The sequence below is a fragment of the Etheostoma spectabile genome, chromosome 4 (assembly GCF_008692095.1).
Source record: "Etheostoma spectabile isolate EspeVRDwgs_2016 chromosome 4, UIUC_Espe_1.0, whole genome shotgun sequence".
Classification (NCBI taxonomy): domain Eukaryota; kingdom Metazoa; phylum Chordata; class Actinopteri; order Perciformes; family Percidae; genus Etheostoma; species Etheostoma spectabile.
This window is the reverse complement of record NC_045736.1, coordinates 30,407,997-30,428,141: the sequence shown is the minus strand read 5'-3', so window position 1 is coordinate 30,428,141 and position 20,145 is coordinate 30,407,997. Positions and strand designations below refer to the sequence as shown.

Below are 20,145 nucleotides of genomic sequence, written 5' to 3'. Positions count from 1 at the left end.
TTTGTTGCTATCACCTAGCAACCGTAGCTAATTGTTTGCTTAGTGGTTACAAATGCTGACAAATAAATGGTCTAAAGAGTGTCTCAAAGGGACTTCCACACCAGGACGTACAGGTCTGCAGCTAAAGACACAATGTAGCCTCGCTGCACCACGGCCATTGAGTTTTCAAAGAAACACCAACACCAGTTAATGGTGCGTTTAATTGCAACTCGTGAACTGATTGTGCACTCATCATTGTAAATTAGCCTACTGCTGATATTTTTGGCCGTTTAACAGCAATTGACTGGTATTTTATTATAAGTTGGTGTTATAAGTACAAAAATCTTTAAATTTGATCATATGGCCTTAGCAATAAACACACCATTCTTTCAAGCGTAACTCTAGCCAAAAAGCAACCTAGGGTCTTTTTGTGAACATACCCGAGTCAAACTTGTCTTTGAAAGCATAATTACGATGGATGCTCCAAATTTAAGATTTACAGTAATATCATTTTCGGTCAAATGGTCTTTTGAATGGGAGTCCTAGGGGGTCTACTATGATCACATCAAAATCAAAATCTTTAAAACACTAAGATGGCTCGACACAACATGAAACTTCGAAGTTCGAGCAGTTTTATTTACTACAAATTAACACAAGCTTTGAGAACATCGTTTGTCTACACAGAGACACTAAAAAAGGTTTTAACAACTCACTTAGCAGTTATTGTTTACGCTATCCGCCATCTTGCCAGTCAAAAAGAGATTCGATCTCCGGATGCAAATGAATGAACTCCATAGGAGTAAATTTCCTTCTTGTATGAAGCTTCTTTTTCAAAGGTCAATATTGTTTTCACTAACGACGAAACAAAAAAATGATCCATGCATTTATATGGAACCAAGCTTCAGGAGCTAGATGGACGGAGACCGGAACACCAACAGCTACAGTGAGTTGTTAAAACCTTTATTTTAAGTAAACTCTGTGTACACTAAGAATTTTCTAAATGCTGAGTTCATGTTTAGAGCCTCTGGTGATACTTCGAGCAGAGTTTCATGTTGTGTCGAGCCCTCTTAGTGTTTTAAAAATAGGGATTTTGATGCTATCATAGTAGAGCTCCTAGCTCTCCCAGACCTTAAATCTTAAAAGTGGCACGTGTGTCCTAATTATGCTTTTAAATGAAAGTTTGACTTGGCTACATTCACAAATAGACCCTAGGTTGTATTTTGCGAGAGTTACTCTTTAAAGTGGGCAAACACAATCCCTTGCAAACAGCAGTGGATTATTTAGCCATGACTCTTTTATTGAAAAGAGAAAATAATAGTCTTCTTACATTTTGCAATTGAGTCTACATGCTTAGACAAGCCTATGCTTTAATGTCAAAAGTGTGGTTTTGTGCTCTTTCGTGCGTCTTCTTTTTTAAGTATCGCTTCAGGCATCGGCACCATTTTAAAAGTATTGTTTTGGAAAAACCCAAACAATAACCCAACCTTGATTTGGGCCGACAGTACAAGGCAACTTTGACAGACCATGTAACTCCTTTTCTCAATTTCCTTAGATCGTGCAGACCTGACTTCATATCTTGTATCATTCCAGTGTAAACACCTTGTCTGTTTGCCTGTAGGCTACAGTTGGACGCTAGGGAGTGATCATGGAATTAGTTTCTATCCAGGCACAAGATGAAAGTACATTTCCTCCAATGGTATTGTGGCTCACACAATGACTAAATATATTTTTAGCAAATAATTTCCATGCAATGAGAGCACTAAGAAGATCCTTCACTCATGGTTCTCATGCAGGTGTTTTCACTTATAACGGCTGATTTAACCTCTTCTCAGGACTGGGTGGGTGTACAAACTGTGCTTGACTAACATCTGACTCTCATAGTTTTGTTTCATCTGTCAGCGTAGAGCAATTTGAACATCTTTTTTTTTTTTTTAAACCAACCCCATTTAGGAAGTTTGGACTTAAACAAACTTTCTGCATACTTTGGCTCCAGCCAATATACACAGAATAACATATGTGTGGGTGTGCAGGACCTGTAATGTTGTTTATGTTCCTCTGCTAAAATAGAATTGGTAAAAGAAAGCTACTTTGGAGTGAAAATGAGCCAATCTGAAGATGTTGGAGACACAACTTGTTATTTATTTTTTTAGATGAGATTGGATTCAGTATTTTCCTTAAGATTACAGCCCAAGAGCTCCAGTAGATGCATTTGTTTTTGCTTTTGTCTGGCTGCTGGCTCTCAGTGGTAACCTGAAATATTTACTGTGATGAAGGGCAACAATATGAATTTCTATAGCCTCTTTTAAACAGAGATTCTGCAATACCGCCGTGAAGAAGATATGCCGTTATGCTGGCCCAGTGTGTTATTTTAGATACAGAGGGTACGGAAAGTATTTCAATTTTTCACTCTTTTTTTCATTTCAGCCATTTTCCAAAAATCAAAAGAAGTTTATGTTATTTCTCATTAATGTACACTCAGCACCCAATCTTAACAGAAAAAAAAACAGAAATGTAGAGTTTTTGCAAATTCATTAAAAAAGAAAAACAGACCCTTTGTTGTGACACTCATTATTAACTCACATGCTGTACATTTCTACTGATCCTCCTTGAAATAGTTCTACTCCTTCATTAAGTCCTGCTGTGTATAATTAAGTTGATTGAACTTGATTAGGAAAGGCACACACCTGTGTATAGAAGACCTTACAGCTCACAATGCATGTCAGAGGAAATGAGAATCATGAGGTCGAAGGAACTGCCCAAGGAGCTCAGAGACCAAATTGTGGCAAGGCACAGATCTGGCCAAGGTTTCAAAACAATTTCTGCAGCACTCAAAGTTCCTAAGAATGCAGAAATAAGTTTGGGATGACCAGAACTCTTCCTAGACCTGGCCGTCTAGCCAAACTGAGCAAGTGTGGGAGAAGAGTCTTGTGGCTGAGCTCCAGAGATGCAGTAGGGAGATTGAAAAAAGTTCCACAGTTCCTTACCTCAATGCAAGACATATGAATCCCACATAAAGTTTCCAAAAGACACATAAAGGACTCCCAGACTATGAGAAATAAGATTCTCTGGTCTGATGAGACCAAGATAAAACTTTTTGGCTTTAAATCTAATCGGTTTGTGTAGAGAAAACCAGGCAATGGTCATCACCTGCCCAATACAATCCCAACAGTGAAACACGGTGGTGGCAGCATCATGCTATGGGAGCGTTTTTTAGCTGCAGGGACAGGACGACTGGTTGCAATTGAAGGAAAGATGAATGTGGCCAAGTACAGATATATCCTGGAAGAAAACCTCATCTAGAGTGCTCAGGAACTCAGACTGGGCTGAAAGTTCACCTTCCAACAAGACAATGACCCTAAGCACACAGCTAAAATGACAAAGACGTGGCTTTGGAACAACTCTGTGACCATTCTTGACTGGCCCAGCCAGAGCCTTGATCTGAACCCGAGCATCTCTAGAGAGACCTGAACATGGCTGTCCACCAATGTTCACCATCCAACCTGACGGAACTGGAGAGGATCTGCAAGGAAGAATGGATCCCCAAATCTAGGTGCATCATTCCCAAGAAGACTCATGGCTGTACTAGCTCAAAAGGGTGCTTCTTATCAATACTTAGCAAAGTGTCTGAATACTTATGACCATGTGATTTCAACGTTTGTTTGTTTTCTGTCAAGATGGGATGCTGGGTGTGCATTTATGAGAAATAAAATTAACTTTTTTGATTTTTAGAAAATGGCTGCGAGAAACAATTGCAATGAAATCTAAAGGGGTCCGACTACTTTCCGTACCCACTGTAGTATGCTGGTATTTCCGGAAGAGGGGTGATGTGTAACACAAAAGGCTCCATGCCAATTGTCCCTTTTAAACAGACGTTGATTTAGCTCTGTGACTAACGCTGCTGCCGGGTTAAAACAACAACTCTGCCCCACCCCATCCCATATTTATACCTTTTAATAAGGAACAATGAGGTGAAATAACAGCGTTCAAGATTCCCATTTGTAACAGGTTATGTGAAAAAAGGCTCATGTGTCAAAAACAAGAACAACCTAGCTCATTGTGTTTTTAAATTCCATGCTTTTCATCCATTACAGACACTGTTACTGATGAGCGGTCGACAAATGATCTTTCCTCTTTTATGTTCTTGGTTAAATGTCCTTATCCTAAAATACAGCACATCACCTTTCCTTTACTTGTAGTGTATGTGCTCAGTTGCATTTGTAGTCCTTGCAATGCCTCTTTCTCTGAATATTCCACATCCTGATCCAATTGCAAAACAATTCTCAACTTCCTTACTGCACCATATCTTTAACTAAACCAATCTTTAGTACACCACTACATCTGATTTATGCAGCCTCGTCCTGCATATAATCTTCTTTTTACGATACTGATACATTTTCATGTACTTCTACGGCTCCAACTTCCCCACATATGTAATTTGTGCAAAGTCTGGATTTATTTTTAAATAAAATGAAGGTTAGGTTTTTATTTCACATTGATTTACTTTAAGAAATGATAGAATTATGCTTTTTCAAATATAGAACAGATCGTTCTTTTATATTGCTGCTTGAAATTCTCGAGTATTAAAACTGTTGTATTGAAATTACTGTAAACAGTCATTGCAGCAGGCTTCATTGCCTTATTATTGCAATATCAAAACCCTCCAATTTGTCTTATACCAATGATTTTTCTCCTACAATCTGCAGATGGTACAATGGTGAACGCAGCGGCCAAACAGTCTTTACGTTTTAATTTTTTATCTTAAGTCAATGACTTGGATCATTTGCTTTCTGAGTCACTGACAAAGCAAATGATCAGCAATGTGACTTGGCCACTGACACAGAGATAGTCGGGGCTTACTGACCAGCTGAAACCTTTCAGATCTCTTTAAGAGCTGGAAAAAGTATCCAGCGGTGCTTAGCTTTAATGGGCTTAAGGCTCCCTGTGAAATCATAACAGGGGGGAACCTCACTCATCACACCATCAACCAGGAAGTACCAGAGAGACGGAAATCGTATTCACCTTGTATTCACCTCTCACCGGGCTCATAATTGCCGGAGATAGGTGTGCTCAGGGTCTGGAGTCCATTACCATACATCCATGGACAATGATTAATGACCCAGTGGGAACAAACAGCGAGCGACTGCTCTCTAACAGCGTCCGTTAGATGCCACCACACACTGGAGCATATGCTTCAGGTATTTGCAAGACCTTGTCTTGCACTTCAAAAAGTTGAGAACAAAAGTGTGTGTGAGTGTGATTTGCTTTATTGCCTGCCTGGTGTGTTTCTGCATGTACCTCTATGAGGGTGTCCAATGATAATTCTGTGTGCGTTCATTAATATCATGTCACTGTGATTAGTTTAATTGCCTCGAGTGGGACCATCAATAACACTAATGTTTCTGTTTCCTACCTTTTTCAATGACTATATGGCATGAGTAAATTAGCGCTGTAATGAAGTAACACAGCACTGGTGAAAGCTATTTAACATGGCTGCTGGAATACACTGTGTTTATTTGTGGCATGTTCTGTGTGGAGCTTGTATCCAACATAATCTTATAATGCCTAGTTAACACTAACTAACTTTTAATTTTGGTAGATCCACTGAAAAAGCTCCAGATTAGAGGGAAATCCACATTGGCACCCTCTCTCTCTCTTTTCTTTATTCTTCTGTTTTATCGCTGCAAATCAGCACACCAACAACTCGGAGCAATTGTTTCTACCGGACATCCATTTTTGGAACAAAAAGAATCCTGTCTAGCGTATGGTGTTACGTTGTGTTCTGTATCACTTGTGTTTTGGTGACAAAACGTAGTTTGGATAGCAGACATACACATTGTCTGTGGTGGAAGAAGTAGTCTCATCCTTTACTCGAGTAAAAGTACTAATGGTACTACCAAACTACTCTGTTACAGGTAACAGTGCAGTTACTTACAGCTATAGTGTGTAGTTTCTGACGCCCCCATAAGGAATTCTAAGTAATGACAACAAAACTGCTGGTGCGTCCACATGAAACAAGCTTTCCGTGACCTCACATTTCAGACATGATCAAATCAGTTCCGTCAATCAACTAAGTCTTTAATTGGTTAATCGCTTAAGCTGGACATGTAGGCCTGTTTATTTGGGTTGTTTCATTTATAAAAAGTTAGAAAATGTTTAAAAAAAAAAAAATTGATTCAAAGCGTTAACAAAAGTGTTGATTTCTCGGAAGACAACACAAGGGTCAACAAATACCACCGGCCTGTCTGCGGGAAGCAATGAGAACAACGATTATGCTGTTGCAACTTTAAAAAAAATCCAGTTAAAAGAGGGATGTTAAAAAACATATGACTCCTAGTGTTCTGTGAGCTGATATCTATTTAAGAACAACAACAAAAATGCCCATCAGCAACATGCAACACAGTTTTGTTGCCTCTGTAAACAACAGGGATCTGCGTGCTGCAAAGACAGATCCCTAGTGGACGAGCAGCACGGTGTATCTTCAACAGCAACTTACCGATGGGGCTGGTTTCCCTCCTTTTGCAGTGCAGACGAGAGTGAAGTTTTGGGCTTGGTATCGACTGAATGGGGCTGGGGTGTTTTCTGCCACCACTGATATGTTGTTTGGAGGCGCTGTGGACAGAAAGAAAGCTTTGTGAATCAATATCCCAAAAACATTTGATGGACACAAAGTGCAACCTTAACCCTCAAGTCCTCAGATCAAACTGACCCGCTTTCCCATATCAATTTTCTTTTTAACTACCCAAAATAACATGATTGATTCCACACAACGCTCTTTGCAAGTACAAATCTCTACTTTAAGTAATTTTGGGGCGTCTTATTCAATTTTTTGCATTTGAAAAACAAATTTGAAGTGGTTTTGGAATAGTATTGAGTAAAAGTTGACATATTCCAGTCTGTGATTATCCATCAACATACATTCCTTTATTTTAAGTCAAAATAATTCCTAATTTCTGCTTTTCTAACTCAAACTTTAGGTATAATTTCCTATTAATGAGGTTTATTGACCGTAATTTCCTAAAATAACTGTAAAACTAAAGTCAATAAGTTAGTGTCACGTAGGGTTGAAAATGTCAAAGTGGCAAACATTGAAAAAAAGTAACAAAAATGTTAAATTAAATACATTGGTTAAAAGACTCAACAAAAGGGTTGATTTTCAATTTTGACAGAAAGACAACACAAGGGTTAAACATTCCTAAACTGTTAGAAATATCCGCTTTCCCTTGCTCAGTGCAATCCAGCAGTTATTTGGTGATAGAGTCAAATGTCATCTTAGGGTTTAGCATGTAGGTGGAGGCAGCACTGGTAACATTGGCAGCAGAAGAAGAGCAAGGAAATGAGAGCAGAGAAAGAGCAATGCTGTTGAGCTATGGTTGTTTAAAATACAACTGACTAAAACAAATCTGCAGACCTGCTAAGAAAATGTTAAGAGAATCCCCACTTAAAATGGTAACTGAATGGATGGGACAATAGGTTTAAAACTTCCCAGGGCTTATGTGAGTCGGATGAGGCTGATAAGGTAGAAAATCTCATACATATCATATCACGAAGCCTCTGTCTGAATCTCTCTAGGGATCCCAGCAAACATTTTCATGGCAGTGTTAAGGGAAAACATGTGAGCAAGAATTCACAGTATTATAGAGGAGCACTGGGAGGAGAAGAAGGTAATGAATGGAAATCTCCCACATCCCCTGGAAAATAAACTGTCCAACATGCAGTCCTAGTCCAGTCCTTGTGTGGTGGCTTAAGTAGGGAATTTTAATATTTCATAGACTATATTGGGGCTGAAACAGGAAAAATATCAACAAGCAAGTTTCAACTGACGACACTGCAGCAGATGATGGCCAGCTGCACAAGGACCACTTGGATTTTGATGAGGACCGCTGAACACAAAATCACTTTTCACAATATTATCTGAAGAGGCTTTAACATGCTGTTGAGTTTATCATGTATTCAATTTATCTACATGTCTTCTTTTCAGGAGCCTTTTCATGCATCATTGTGCATAGGCATCGCATAGTCGTCCATGCAAGTTGTCATTTGGCATTGTAATATTTTCAGAAGACTTCCAAATCAGAATGAGAAGGGTTTGTGAAATCGGTCAAGGACAGTTTGAGGTTATAGAAGAATCTCTTAAGACATTTCTGAAGCGCTTTGAGTAGTCGTTAAGACTAGAAAAGCTCTACATAAATACAGTCCATTACATTTACATTACATTTAAACCTATGAGTCATGCTTTAAAGATGACCTACTACACTCGTTATTGTCATATTTGTATTTTCTACTAGAACATATGCTTTAATGTTTAAAATCACTATTTCTGTCTTACTGCCAATGGCTGCTGCACCTGTATTCACAATCCGTTCTCACTCCCAACTCGTCAAATACTGACGTTTGGTCGGTGGCTCTCAGAGTCAGTTATCAAAATCAGCCTTTAGCGTCTGTATGGAACGCACCAGGCAGAGCAGCAGCTCGACCGCTGTGCTGTAAGATGACGTAGTATTAAGAGCAACGGATGTGAGTAGTACGGAAGAGTTGACAATCCGCGTAAGGAGGTTGGTTGGGGCTAGCCTGGCTCCGTCCTCCTACATACTTCTGCTCAATTTTCATTTTGTTTGAGTACGTTGTCTGGGTTTGCGGTGTATTGGCGGGTTTTCTGGGGCCAATCTTTACCTGTCCAATCAGCGAACGGAGGGAGTGGCTGAGAATGATGACATTGAGGTTCGATAACCTACGGTGAGTTCAGTACCAATGGCGGCAGAGAAAGATACGAGCGAAGCCATTTGGTCTGTTGTGGCAACGCTGCCGAATACTCAGAAATTGAAGCCCAAAAGAGTTTTGTTGGTGGCCACGATGTTGTGGCCCTCCTCCCCACGGGGCTCGGGAAAAGTTCGAATTTCCATTGGAGGTGAAGGAGTTGGCTAAGGCTAACGCTAGCGATTGGTTATGGCAGATCCAATAGTTTTAAACTTCAACATTGTACCCGCCTTCAAGGAAGTTAACACTTGTTAATGGAGAGTGGCCAGACTCTCTGTACAAAGGAAATGTACCAGAGTCTGGTAGGACCAGGCTAATGTACCAGAGTCTGGTTGGTCCAGGCTAATGGACCAGAGACTGGTAGGACCAGGGTACGTTGGGTCAAACAATACAGGACTTTAGCCGACTTTCATCCATGAGACCAGAGTTTGTGTTTAGTTCCATGTGTCACTAAAACATACATTTTGTAACCCCACCCAAAATCTTATCCTAAACCTAACTCTCTTGTTCTTGTGCGGTAATGTACGGTAAATTAAACATACAGAATGTCCCAACCCAGAGCGTCAAATAGTGACGCCAAGAGTCCCGACCCAGAGTTTAAAAAGTAACGCCAAGTCGCTCGAAAAATGACGCCAACGGGCTGGATGCTGAAGGAGACGTTTGCGTCAGTAACCTACGCCAAAGACACCTGACCAGTGTCACTTTTTAGGGCGCTGGTAGGGAGAAAGTGTTGGTACCCTTTGTTGGAGCACCTGTCTCTTTAAGCCACATACATTAATTGATTAAAAGGTGGGGGTTGGTGGGGATATTGCTGCTGGTCTGGGTGCTTCTGTTTCTACACCTCTTAATTGCATATTGATGGGATTCATATGGTAGTAAATTAACCTTAGAACACTCCATTAGCTTACTGACAAGCCTGTCTCTACGTGACATATGATAAGCTGTCAGAGGTGTCGGTTTGTGACCGATCATTTACAATACCCGACACAGAAGCAGTGTCAAGTGGTGAAGTGCCTCCTCCATTACATTGAAGTTGCTCCAATATGCAGAGCATATAGTCAGGCAATAAAAGAAACCAATCATCTTTATAGATTTATAATATTGACTGCTCTATTCCATAAAACAGCATCATATTGTACTTTGTGAAAGCTTGCTGGACTCCAGTAAATATATTACTAACACCATCTTCAATTTTCCATCTGCAAATTGGTTCAAGTGCCACTATACCAGGCAGTTAAAACAATATGAGTCACTTTCACAAAATTAGCAGCTGTAAATGCAAAGAGATCAGAAGAGTTTTCCTATAATCTGCAGGGAGTTTTAACACACCGAACCACACACACTTTCAATTTAGACAAAGCTAATCTCATGAAATCCAATTGTCTTGGATTAAAACCAATTACTGTCAAATTGCAAGTTTTCACTTGACTGATAAGTATTGATAATCCCCTGACAAGTACTCATCCATAGCCGTGATAACGAGATGCTTTGTCGAGTTTGAATGAAATCACTGACACAACCTTCTGGTCAAGTTCAGGAGAACCATACGTTGATCGGGGTTTCTGCTCTGAGGGCGGAAGGCCACCTAATGGGAGTCAAAGCTAAAGATGGCAATAAACCTTGGTGAAACATTTGACGTGATTAAGAAATGAGACCGAGCACGCTATTTGCAAACACAACAACCCTGTGTAGGATTAAGATGGTTGTCTGGGATGATGTGACGATCTAAGCCTTTCATACCTCATTAAATTGCAGATCTCTCTTCGCCCACTTGTTAAAAGGTTGAGCTACATTTTTTTCCCCTTGATTTTGTATGCTGCAGGGTTTTTTTTATTAAGAGGTCTGTCTGTCTGGCGGGGGCTCCCCTCCCATTGCTGACATGTACCAAGGCCTGCATAGCAATAATTTAAAAACAGATAAATACTGAGTTTCTCTCTTGACAAGGTTATTGCCTATACTGTATTATGCTGATGCCAATATAGAACTCATACTAAAAGGGAGAGAAAAACATTTGAGTTGCTAAACACTGAGTAAAAGTCTAGGGGGAAAAGGAAAGAAACTTTTTGAAAAAAAATAAATAAATGAATAAATGTCTTTGACATTCTTCTGGAGGTTTCTTGAAAGACTGGAAAGATTTAAAAACAGATATAAAAATTTCACCATCTCCCACTTACCTTTACATAATGAAAACTGCACAGCTACACAGTGTACAGGCAGAAGAATTTCTGCTCTGTGTGCCTGGCATTCAGATTGCCACCCAGGTTATTCTTTTTTTCCTCAGAATTTATTGAAATCTTTTGGGCCTTTTAAATTATTGGTTCATGGCTAGAGAGAGCGAGAGAGAGAGAGACGCTTTTATATAAATTATGTCCAATTCTGGCGGTTTTCATGTTTTTATTTTACATTATAAAAGGATTCCATCTTCCTCTTTAGTAATTTTGACAACACTGATGGCTGACGAATATCTTTCAAAAGTCATTGCACTAAAACCGTATCAAGGTAAAACTTCCTGAAACTTGGTCATGACGGTTTTCACATGACAATAAGACAATTTGGTCTAAAAGAGAAAAACCGTAAACACGTTTGCCCATAGCTTGGCCAAAGGTGTTGTAAATACAGCTTGCTACGTTCCATTATTTAATGTAAATACAGATCCTATAACTTAAAAATGCAAATGTCTGCCATGAGCCGTTCCTCCTTTGTTCCTATGTTCATAGTCTACTATGCACTGCTACATTAAAAGCAGCTCTGCTTTGCCAGTTACTTCAATAATGATCCCTCCCTTTTGTTCCATGTCCTCAAGCACCATTAACCTGCTATCTTTCCAAAAAGAAAAAAAAAAAGAAACCTGCAAATGGAATTGGTGAATGTGCAGAACAGGAGCATGTTTAATGCTCCCAAGAGACTGCTTTCCTTTGCCTCATAATTAAGGGATTTAGAGCTCTGGAGACAGCTGGACTCACAATAATCACTCCCAACACCCCCTTGTACTAAGCACCCTGGCCTCGAGTCCACATCTCAGGGGGGTTATTTATAGTGGATGAAGGTGGTGTTTGGGTGTGGGGGGGGGGGGGGGGGGGGGGGGGGGGGGGGGGGGGGGGGGAGGATGGCAAAGAAAAGACACCAAGGTCCTCCTTGACTTACTTTTACTGAGAGTTATTCCGTGATACATATTTGATGAAGCTGTACTTTTTTTTTTTTATCGTGAGCCCAAGAGTCCCAAAGTAATCAATATGAATTTTGAATCATTCGTTGCTTACTCCTCAGTGCAATTTTATCAAAATCACTATTGCATTTTCAACAAGTAGTCTTTCTGACAGCCAAAGAACCATTGTCCATAACAATGAACTTATGACATTTTCCACTTTCTTCCAAAATGTGTTATTCTACAATGCCCATGGGTGTGCGTCTTTTAATGTCCGTTTTGTTTTAACCTTCTGATAGACTGGAGACCTGTGCAAGGTGTACACTGTGTCTCATCCAATGCATGCTGGGATAGACATCAGCCCCATGTGTAGCAAAACAGAAGTGGGTACTGAAAATAGATGGGACCACTAAATCTAAGCGTTCATACTGTTCGTACTGTAATATAATAACAATACTATTTATTCCAACATCCTTTGCACTATGCTCCACATTTAAAATAATAACTATCACAATTCACTCCTGCATACTCATTGCACTATTGCCTCTATATTGTTTCTGTTTAGAGTATGTACTGTGTGTATTAGTGTCTATATATTTTTTGGTTGTTTTGTATGTGTAAGCGCATTGTGAGCAATGATGTTCCAAAGAAAAAATCCTTGTATTTGTCCTCATACCTGGCAAATGATTCTGATTCTGATAAAAGACACTGTATAGGTTTAGTTTAACATGGCTTGATAGCTACAGGTGAAAGTTGGGATTCCTAAGCAGCAGCTAATCTCTTTCACAGAATTAAAGTAGAAGTCAATACAATAGCTATCAAAAAAGGAACACTAGTGCGCTCATTTAGCGAAGAGTTTCAATTTAAGACAGCTCACGATTGCCTGTTATTGCTGCTTCTTGCTCAGCGTTTATGGCCAACTTGTGCTCCAGTTACCAACTACCCTATGTTGATGAATGCCATTCAGTCACGACAGAACATTTGTCATGAATGCTCCACTGAAGAGATTTGCTTTTAATACAACTTTGAAATACTTATTTCCATCAGCATTTGTACAGAGAATACAGCGAGGCCAATAGCCTTGCACGTCCCCATGTATTATGAATACATGGCCGTAACTCAAACGGCTTTGAAAGAAGGCCTTGAGGTGACACAGTGTCATCATATGCAACACAAATGCATGTCTGAATTAGGCGAGGTAGTAGGTAGTAAGAGTTTAAACTGGAAATCATAGCACAGACAAAAAAAGACCCAAGTGGACCCTAAAGAACAGCTAAAATAATATTTCCCTCCTCTTTGTACCAGAGTGGCAATATCACACCGAGTCTCTGATGTGCAGATCTGTGACAAAAAAAGAGAGAGAGAATCCAGACCGAGGGAGAGGAGAGGCTGGCAAAAAGCATGTGTTGAGGTAATGTAGTGCACTTTCTAAGATCCTGTCTTCTGTCACCATAGCCGAATATTCTATTAAACCTTTGGAGAGACTTTTCTTTTTGATTTCACCTCCACAGCGAAGTCAGCGCCGGATACAATGCAGCATCCCTAGAGCTTTCAAGGATACAATTCCTTGCTCAGAGACACTTGTACAATGCAGATGCTAATGCCAGCCGACACAGGTGCTTGAACCTGTTTACTCCAGCTGAAGAACATACCATCCAGCCACTTCATCTAGTTTACCGTATTTGTCTGGCTCCAACATGTGAGGTCCTTTTGTCCTTTTCTTACACTGTACAACTCATGTCCGGGCCTAATTGGCTCTCCAGTCTTTGTCCATGGACAAATCCATGGAAATTTAGTGTTCTGTTCAATTACGTGTTTAAAGTACTTTCGGAAGAACATTGGAAAATTCAGAGTTACCGAGAGGCTGCACATTACTCAGCTGCTCTTAATTCGACTTGTATGTGGTCATCAGGCACAAGTAAGAGCTTGAACATGAACAGTGGAAACTGTCATTTTCAGTCACTGAAAATCAAGCAACTGGAAATTCAAAATGTCAATTTAATTGACTCCTTTGCCTAGTATCCATCCCAGTGGAGTCTGTAATAGAAGTTAATTGGACCCTTCCTGGGCCAGTTCTGTGATCTCAACTTTACTCGGAGGCTTGAGGATATGATTCTGGCATTTAAAAGATCAAGACTAACTTCCCAGTGCCAGCTCTTGGCAATGGCCAAAACACACGCCCCACTGGTGCTTGATTTCGGCTTCAAGGCTAAAGTTTGTTCCTAACAGAGAGGTAAATGTGAATTCATACTGGTGACAGACACGTACGTGCATGGGAAACAGCAGTTATTTCTTGTGAAGGGGAGAAACATACTTGCATTCCAGACTGAGTTCAGCTGCCTGAGTGAAACATAAAACAGTGCCAAAGTGCTTATATCCCTTATTTTGAGAATCCACCCAGTTGGATGCATGATTGTGGCAGTGGGGGAGATAGAAGGCAGCCTGGAAACGATCAAAGTTAAGTCCTCTCAATAGGGAAAAAAAAGACATGGTAAAATGAGCGCTGGCTCGACACCCCTGTACTGAAGTGTGCTCCTTTTATTCCCCAACACCAGCAGCACCACAAGATAAAAGACACCCAAATGCTTTTTAATCACTTTTCTATTGTGCTTTTAGCATTCACATTTCCACCCCACCCTGTTAATTTGCATGGGTTATTACTGTGCTGTCAGCTCAAATCACATCCTCCCACCCCGGCGCATTAGCCAACGGTAGCTGGTTGCAAACAGAGGGTGACTCTGGTGGCTGTCAGGAAGAGGAAGGGGATGAAACACGGAGACAAAAGCTTGTGTCACATTGAACAAGTTCCCCAGTTCTGAAGCCCATTAATCATACCGATGTTGTTGAAAACACAGCAAGCCCATACATGCCAGTGTGCTTAGTTCTATCTGAGTTTAAGAGAGTAAGAAATGTATTTGGGCGTTCTTGTCTCTGTCACACATATGGTTTCATTGATGCATCACTGAGCACTATTTCTTAGTAATGCATCAGATACCACCAACCACATAACCCTCATGTTGTCCTCAGGTCAAATAACCCGTTTTCCTTTTCAGTGTTCTTTTTAATTATCCAAAATAACATGATTGATTCCACACAACGCTCTTTTGCAAGTACAAATCTCTATTTTGATTCATTTTGGGGTGTCTTATTCAATTTTATGGAATGTGAAAAACAAATTGAAGTGGTTTTGAAATAGTATTGAGTAAAAGTCGACATATTCCAGTCTGTGATTATCCATCAACATCCATTCCTTTAATTTTAGTCAAAGTAATTCTTAATTTCTGCTTTTCTAACTCAAACATCAGGTGTAATTTCCTATAAATGTGGTTCTTCGACCATTAATTCCCAAAATAACTGTAAAACTAAAGTTAATAAGTTAGTGTTACGTAGTGTTGAAAACGTCAAAGTGACAAACATTGAAAAAAAGTGTCAAAAGTGTTGAAAAAAGGGACAAAAAATGTGAGAAAAAGTTAAAAACATTGATAAAAGCGTCAACAAAAGTGTTGATTTTCAATTTTGATGGGAAGACAACACAAGGGTTAATACACAGCGATATCCAGAGCCATTCACAAAGAAAAAAAACCTCACAGGTTCATATAGCTTTCATTGAAAAATAGGAAGATTACACACCCCACAAAAAGAATTACACATACATATATATATACACATACACACATACACATTATATATACATATATATACATATATATATATATATATATATATATATACACACACACGCATATATATATATACACACACATATATATTTTATATATATACACACACACACACACACATACACATATATATATATATATATATATATATATATACACACACATATATATATATATATATACACATCACAATCTTAAGAAAATGATTTGGAAGCTTAGGCAAAACTTTGCTCTGTCGCTGTGTTCCCATATGATAGAAATACAACATGTCATGGCTGCGTATGGCTTTCCCCAGTCTCTCCAGCTGCTGCTCTGTGAGGGTAAACCAGGCTTGGACTTACAGCTTTGTGCTCATAATGAGGACAAGGGGGACAGAAGATAGGATTTTGCCAGCACAGTTCGAAGGCTTGGTTGAGACAGGACAAAAAGCAAAGCTTTCTCCCGAATGGCAGGCAGTGGCAGATGGGACTTACCCTGTACCCAGCCCAGCATCAATTATGCCGTGACTGGCACCCTCATCTCTAAAGTCCATTTTTTGTTTAAGGGCAGGGGTTTAGGCTTGGCAATCTGTTACTACTTGGCCCCTCCACCTTCAGCCCTCTTCATGCTCACCCATCGCCCCTCACCCTCCTTTTGACAGCTAGTTATTCACATGTATGGAAATGTAAGGTCAACAGTGCCTTGGGCGTCACAGACCAATTTCTTGATCAGTATGGCTGTGAGGGCAGGTTGTTATGTTTTTTTGTTTGTTTTTTATGACACCTAATTTACAGACCAAGGAGGGTAAAAAGTGGCTGTGAAGTTATATGAGGCCAAAGAGAGTCACTTGAGGTAGTGAAGTATCCATCAGTCAATTCCCAGTCCGAGCCCCACTCCCAAATAAGTCTTTGAGAAAATCTACATCAAATGCCTGAAGCCAGACGGCCACAAGCTCCACAAATGTCGATATGCTGTAGTATACACAGCATTCAGGGACGAGAATTCATATTTCAAGCTGACATGCAGGGGTTGTTGATGGGGCAGTTATGACCAAGACAAATGGCTGACCATGCATCAAGGTTTTCTCTTGTCAAAATGAACAAAAAAATACAACAGAGTGACTTTCATTGCCTTGGCATGTTTAACGTGTAATGGACAATGCTTTGTTATTCTTTTCATCAAAATAACCTAATTTATCAGTGAAATTAATAACTATTTTTGTCATTCATGGTGTGGTACACTGCATATACAGTATATGACATTATGACATCCTTAAGAGCATTTTAAAGTACGGTTTCACCGCACAATTCAGAGATCTGCCTGCTGTTCTGGTGAAAAATCCATTTGATCCAATACCGCAGCTGCATTTTTATCATAAACCATTTGTGAGGATCTTCTCGCTATTCAGAAAGTCGGTGACAAATAATACAATTGCATTCACTCCGGCGCAGCACAAAAGCCATAATTTCTTCAGCTATTAAACGCATCTCAGAGCCATCATTAATGGATGCGACAAATCCATTTTAAACTCAATCTCATGTCTTTTTACTCCTACTTTTGTTATTTTTAATATATTGTTCTCTCTGAAATAAAGTGAACTAAATGATTCATACACTGGTGAGAAGAAGTATACACAACTGAAGAATATATTTTGTCTGGTAAAACAAAACAAAAAAATACAGTACACATAATAGCAGTACTACCTCTTTATTCATGTGTGCATTTTACTGAAACAGCCAGTTATACTTGAATTTGTGGAAAGCCTTAAATGTGCAGTCTACAGCTGCATATGCATTGGGGATCTCTAGTAATTTATAATAATCATGGAAGTCATCTGGGATCTTAATCCCTGTTCTTAATTCCCTGCCATGTCAGTAATTTGTCAAGTAAAAATTACCACAAATTACCTACACTAAAAATATATTTCCCCACTTCGGTTTTTGGGTTAAGTCAACTTTTAAATCAAAAGTTTTCAAGACTTTTATCGAGGTAACACCCATATCTGTATTTTCGCTCTGAAATTCTTATAAACAGATGACTCAACTAAATTCTTTTTGTCTTGTTTGACTAATTATGGTATACCGTATTTAGTCGAACACAGAGGTTGTGTGATACGACTCCCAAATGTACCTGCCATGTCTTTATTCCACAAATTTGGATAACACACAAACAGGAGTGTGACTGGATTCTCTTCTCAGGACACTATTGGTCCCCAACATCTTTAAATAGCAAATTTAGTTTACTGCTATCAGTCATTCATTCAAACCTTTAATAACCAGGATAAAAAAAACTCCATGAGATTAAAAATCTCTTTTACAAGTGTGCCCTGGCCAGTGGCAGAAGCACGGTTTCAAATAGACACTGAGACACTTCCAGGTAAATACAGTACATAAACACACTTTCACTCATATTCAAACAACAATGTCATCATAAAAAACCTGGGTCCTACATCAATTTTAAAAACAGTGACATAGAGACTGCCTTTCTGCCAGGTCCTTTAAAAAGCCTTTAATAGAATAAAGTGAGTCCAACTCCTTTAACTGGAGTTCATTCTGAAGCTGATTCCATGCAGATGCGGCTGCAAAATTAAAAGCCTTTTAGCAAAAGTCAGTGCTGGCTTTAGGGACGGTCAATAAAACCAGATCTTCTGAGTGCGGGTGATATGTCCCTGCAGACCTCGGGAGGATGGAAGTGTTCGGATAAGGAAGAAGAAGTCCATATACTGTATATATGTTGAGTTCAGCCCCTTGAACAAACTGAACACAAACTAGCTCCATCTGGGCTTGAGCACTTGTTCCCTACTGTTTGTCGTTATAAATAATTCCCCAAAATGTACGATTCACTGAAATGGTTCCCAGGAGTTAACTTTGCCAATCGCCCACCAACTCATATGGTCACACATTATTACAGTGATACATAGAAGCATACTTAAATTGAACCAGTTTTTTTGCCTCTTTTGAGTAGTTGGCTGTATTCTGGACAGCAGAAATAATGGGGACTCAGATATGACATGGTACAGAGTGATTTAGTCAGTTGGGTGGTTCTTGCAAGTTCTTGCATGAGAAATTCCCAAAATCCAGAGACAAATAATTTAGTCCATCGAATCCAGTACACAAACTGCCTCCAGCTGCCAACTCTAATCAATCACTTTATGAAAATGTATATTAAAGTGATTCTGCCATATGTAGCTAAATCGCCACTGACTTAACCCTTGTGCTGTCTTCCCGTCGACCATGCAACTTTTGAATTTTGTGGGTCTAAATTTAAAATTGCTTTTTTCCCCCCCTGACGCTTGTCACTTTTTTTGTCACTGTATTGGTTTTTTTTCCAAATTTTTGAAGCTTTTTTCAACATTTTTGTCACTTTGTTTCAACCATATGTTATTTTTTTCTTCTTCAAATGCTAGAAAATTGAATGAAACACCCAGATTCAATGAAAGTAGTGAACTGATCATTTATTTTACTTGTTGAGAGCGTTGCATGGAACCATCCACATAATGTTTTGGGCAATTTGGTTGAGAGAAACACAAATTTCTAACATAAAAACTTATTGAAAATGGGTCAATTTGACCTGAAGACCACAAGAGGGTTAAATGTGAAAACTTAAAATGTGTCTTGAGTTGGGTCACACAGGAAAGCCTATGTTAAACTGGGAATTGCCATTCAAACAATGCCAAATTATCCCATCCTACATGCCAAATCATCACTCGTGTGCTACTAGTTTCAGTAAAACTCCTAATGCCTTCTTCTGCCACTGTCATTGTAGGTTTTACATTCACCATATTCTCTGTGGTGACCATAAAGGCTTTAAAAGCGGGGTCATTATGAGTTCTTGTTTGAAAATAATTTGATGTGAAAAGAAAAATGCAAAGCAGCTACCAAACGCAGTGGGTTCTCCATAGTGTCAGTCCGTTCCTTGGGGACACGGGCAAAGTGGGGAAGTTTGAAGTGTCTAACTTCAGACATTAAAGGGATAAAAAAGGTTTATCAAGTGTGAATAATGCCCCCCCTCGTGTTGGGCTTGATTGATGGGTGCTTCATGGTGAGTAATCCACTCTGAAAAGAATGGGAACTTATAGCTGATGGCACGTTTCAACAATGTTCATTAAAGTGGGCAGAACATTAAAGCTCAGCTCTTAATAGGGCTGGACATTTCTTGCACAATTGTAATCTATGCTATGCTGAGTAAGTACTATGGAACATGATATGTATGGAGTCCTGCAGTAGCTGTGTACTACATGCATGGTACTCTATTGTGTTGCACTTGAAAGAACATGTATTGTAAAGATGAAATAGGGTGAGGTCTTCAAACTCTGCCTCCTCCACATGGCACGGAGGGCATGTCGGATGGGTTTAGGAGATGCTCAGAGTGCTTTTTCCACCGCCCTAGTCAAGGTCAGCAGGTCCTTTCTAGATCAGAGATGTAACATCATGTCCTTTTTCAAGGCCAGGTAAATTTAGATAAACGGCATTGGGGTTTGACATTAACTATTTTTGCCCACCAGCTACTGTGCCAATTCTACGGAAGAGGATTAGGGCCACTGGTGAAAAGTGTATGTGAGTTCTGACTTTTTTTCTCAGAATTCTGACTTTTTTCTCAGAATTCTGA

At 39.5% G+C, this 20,145-nt stretch overlaps 1 protein-coding gene across 2 annotated transcripts in view; it reads right to left on the bottom strand.

The window, feature by feature from the left end:
- igsf21a (immunoglobin superfamily, member 21a) overlaps positions 1-20,145 on the bottom strand; it is a 239,110-nt gene that overhangs the window by 40,710 nt on the left and 178,255 nt on the right. For both annotated transcript variants that reach the window (XM_032513653.1, XM_032513654.1), the window contains exon 5: positions 6,473-6,588. In XM_032513653.1, coding sequence (XP_032369544.1) covers positions 6,473-6,588 — 116 coding nt within the window. The remainder of the gene's footprint in view (positions 1-6,472; positions 6,589-20,145) is intronic.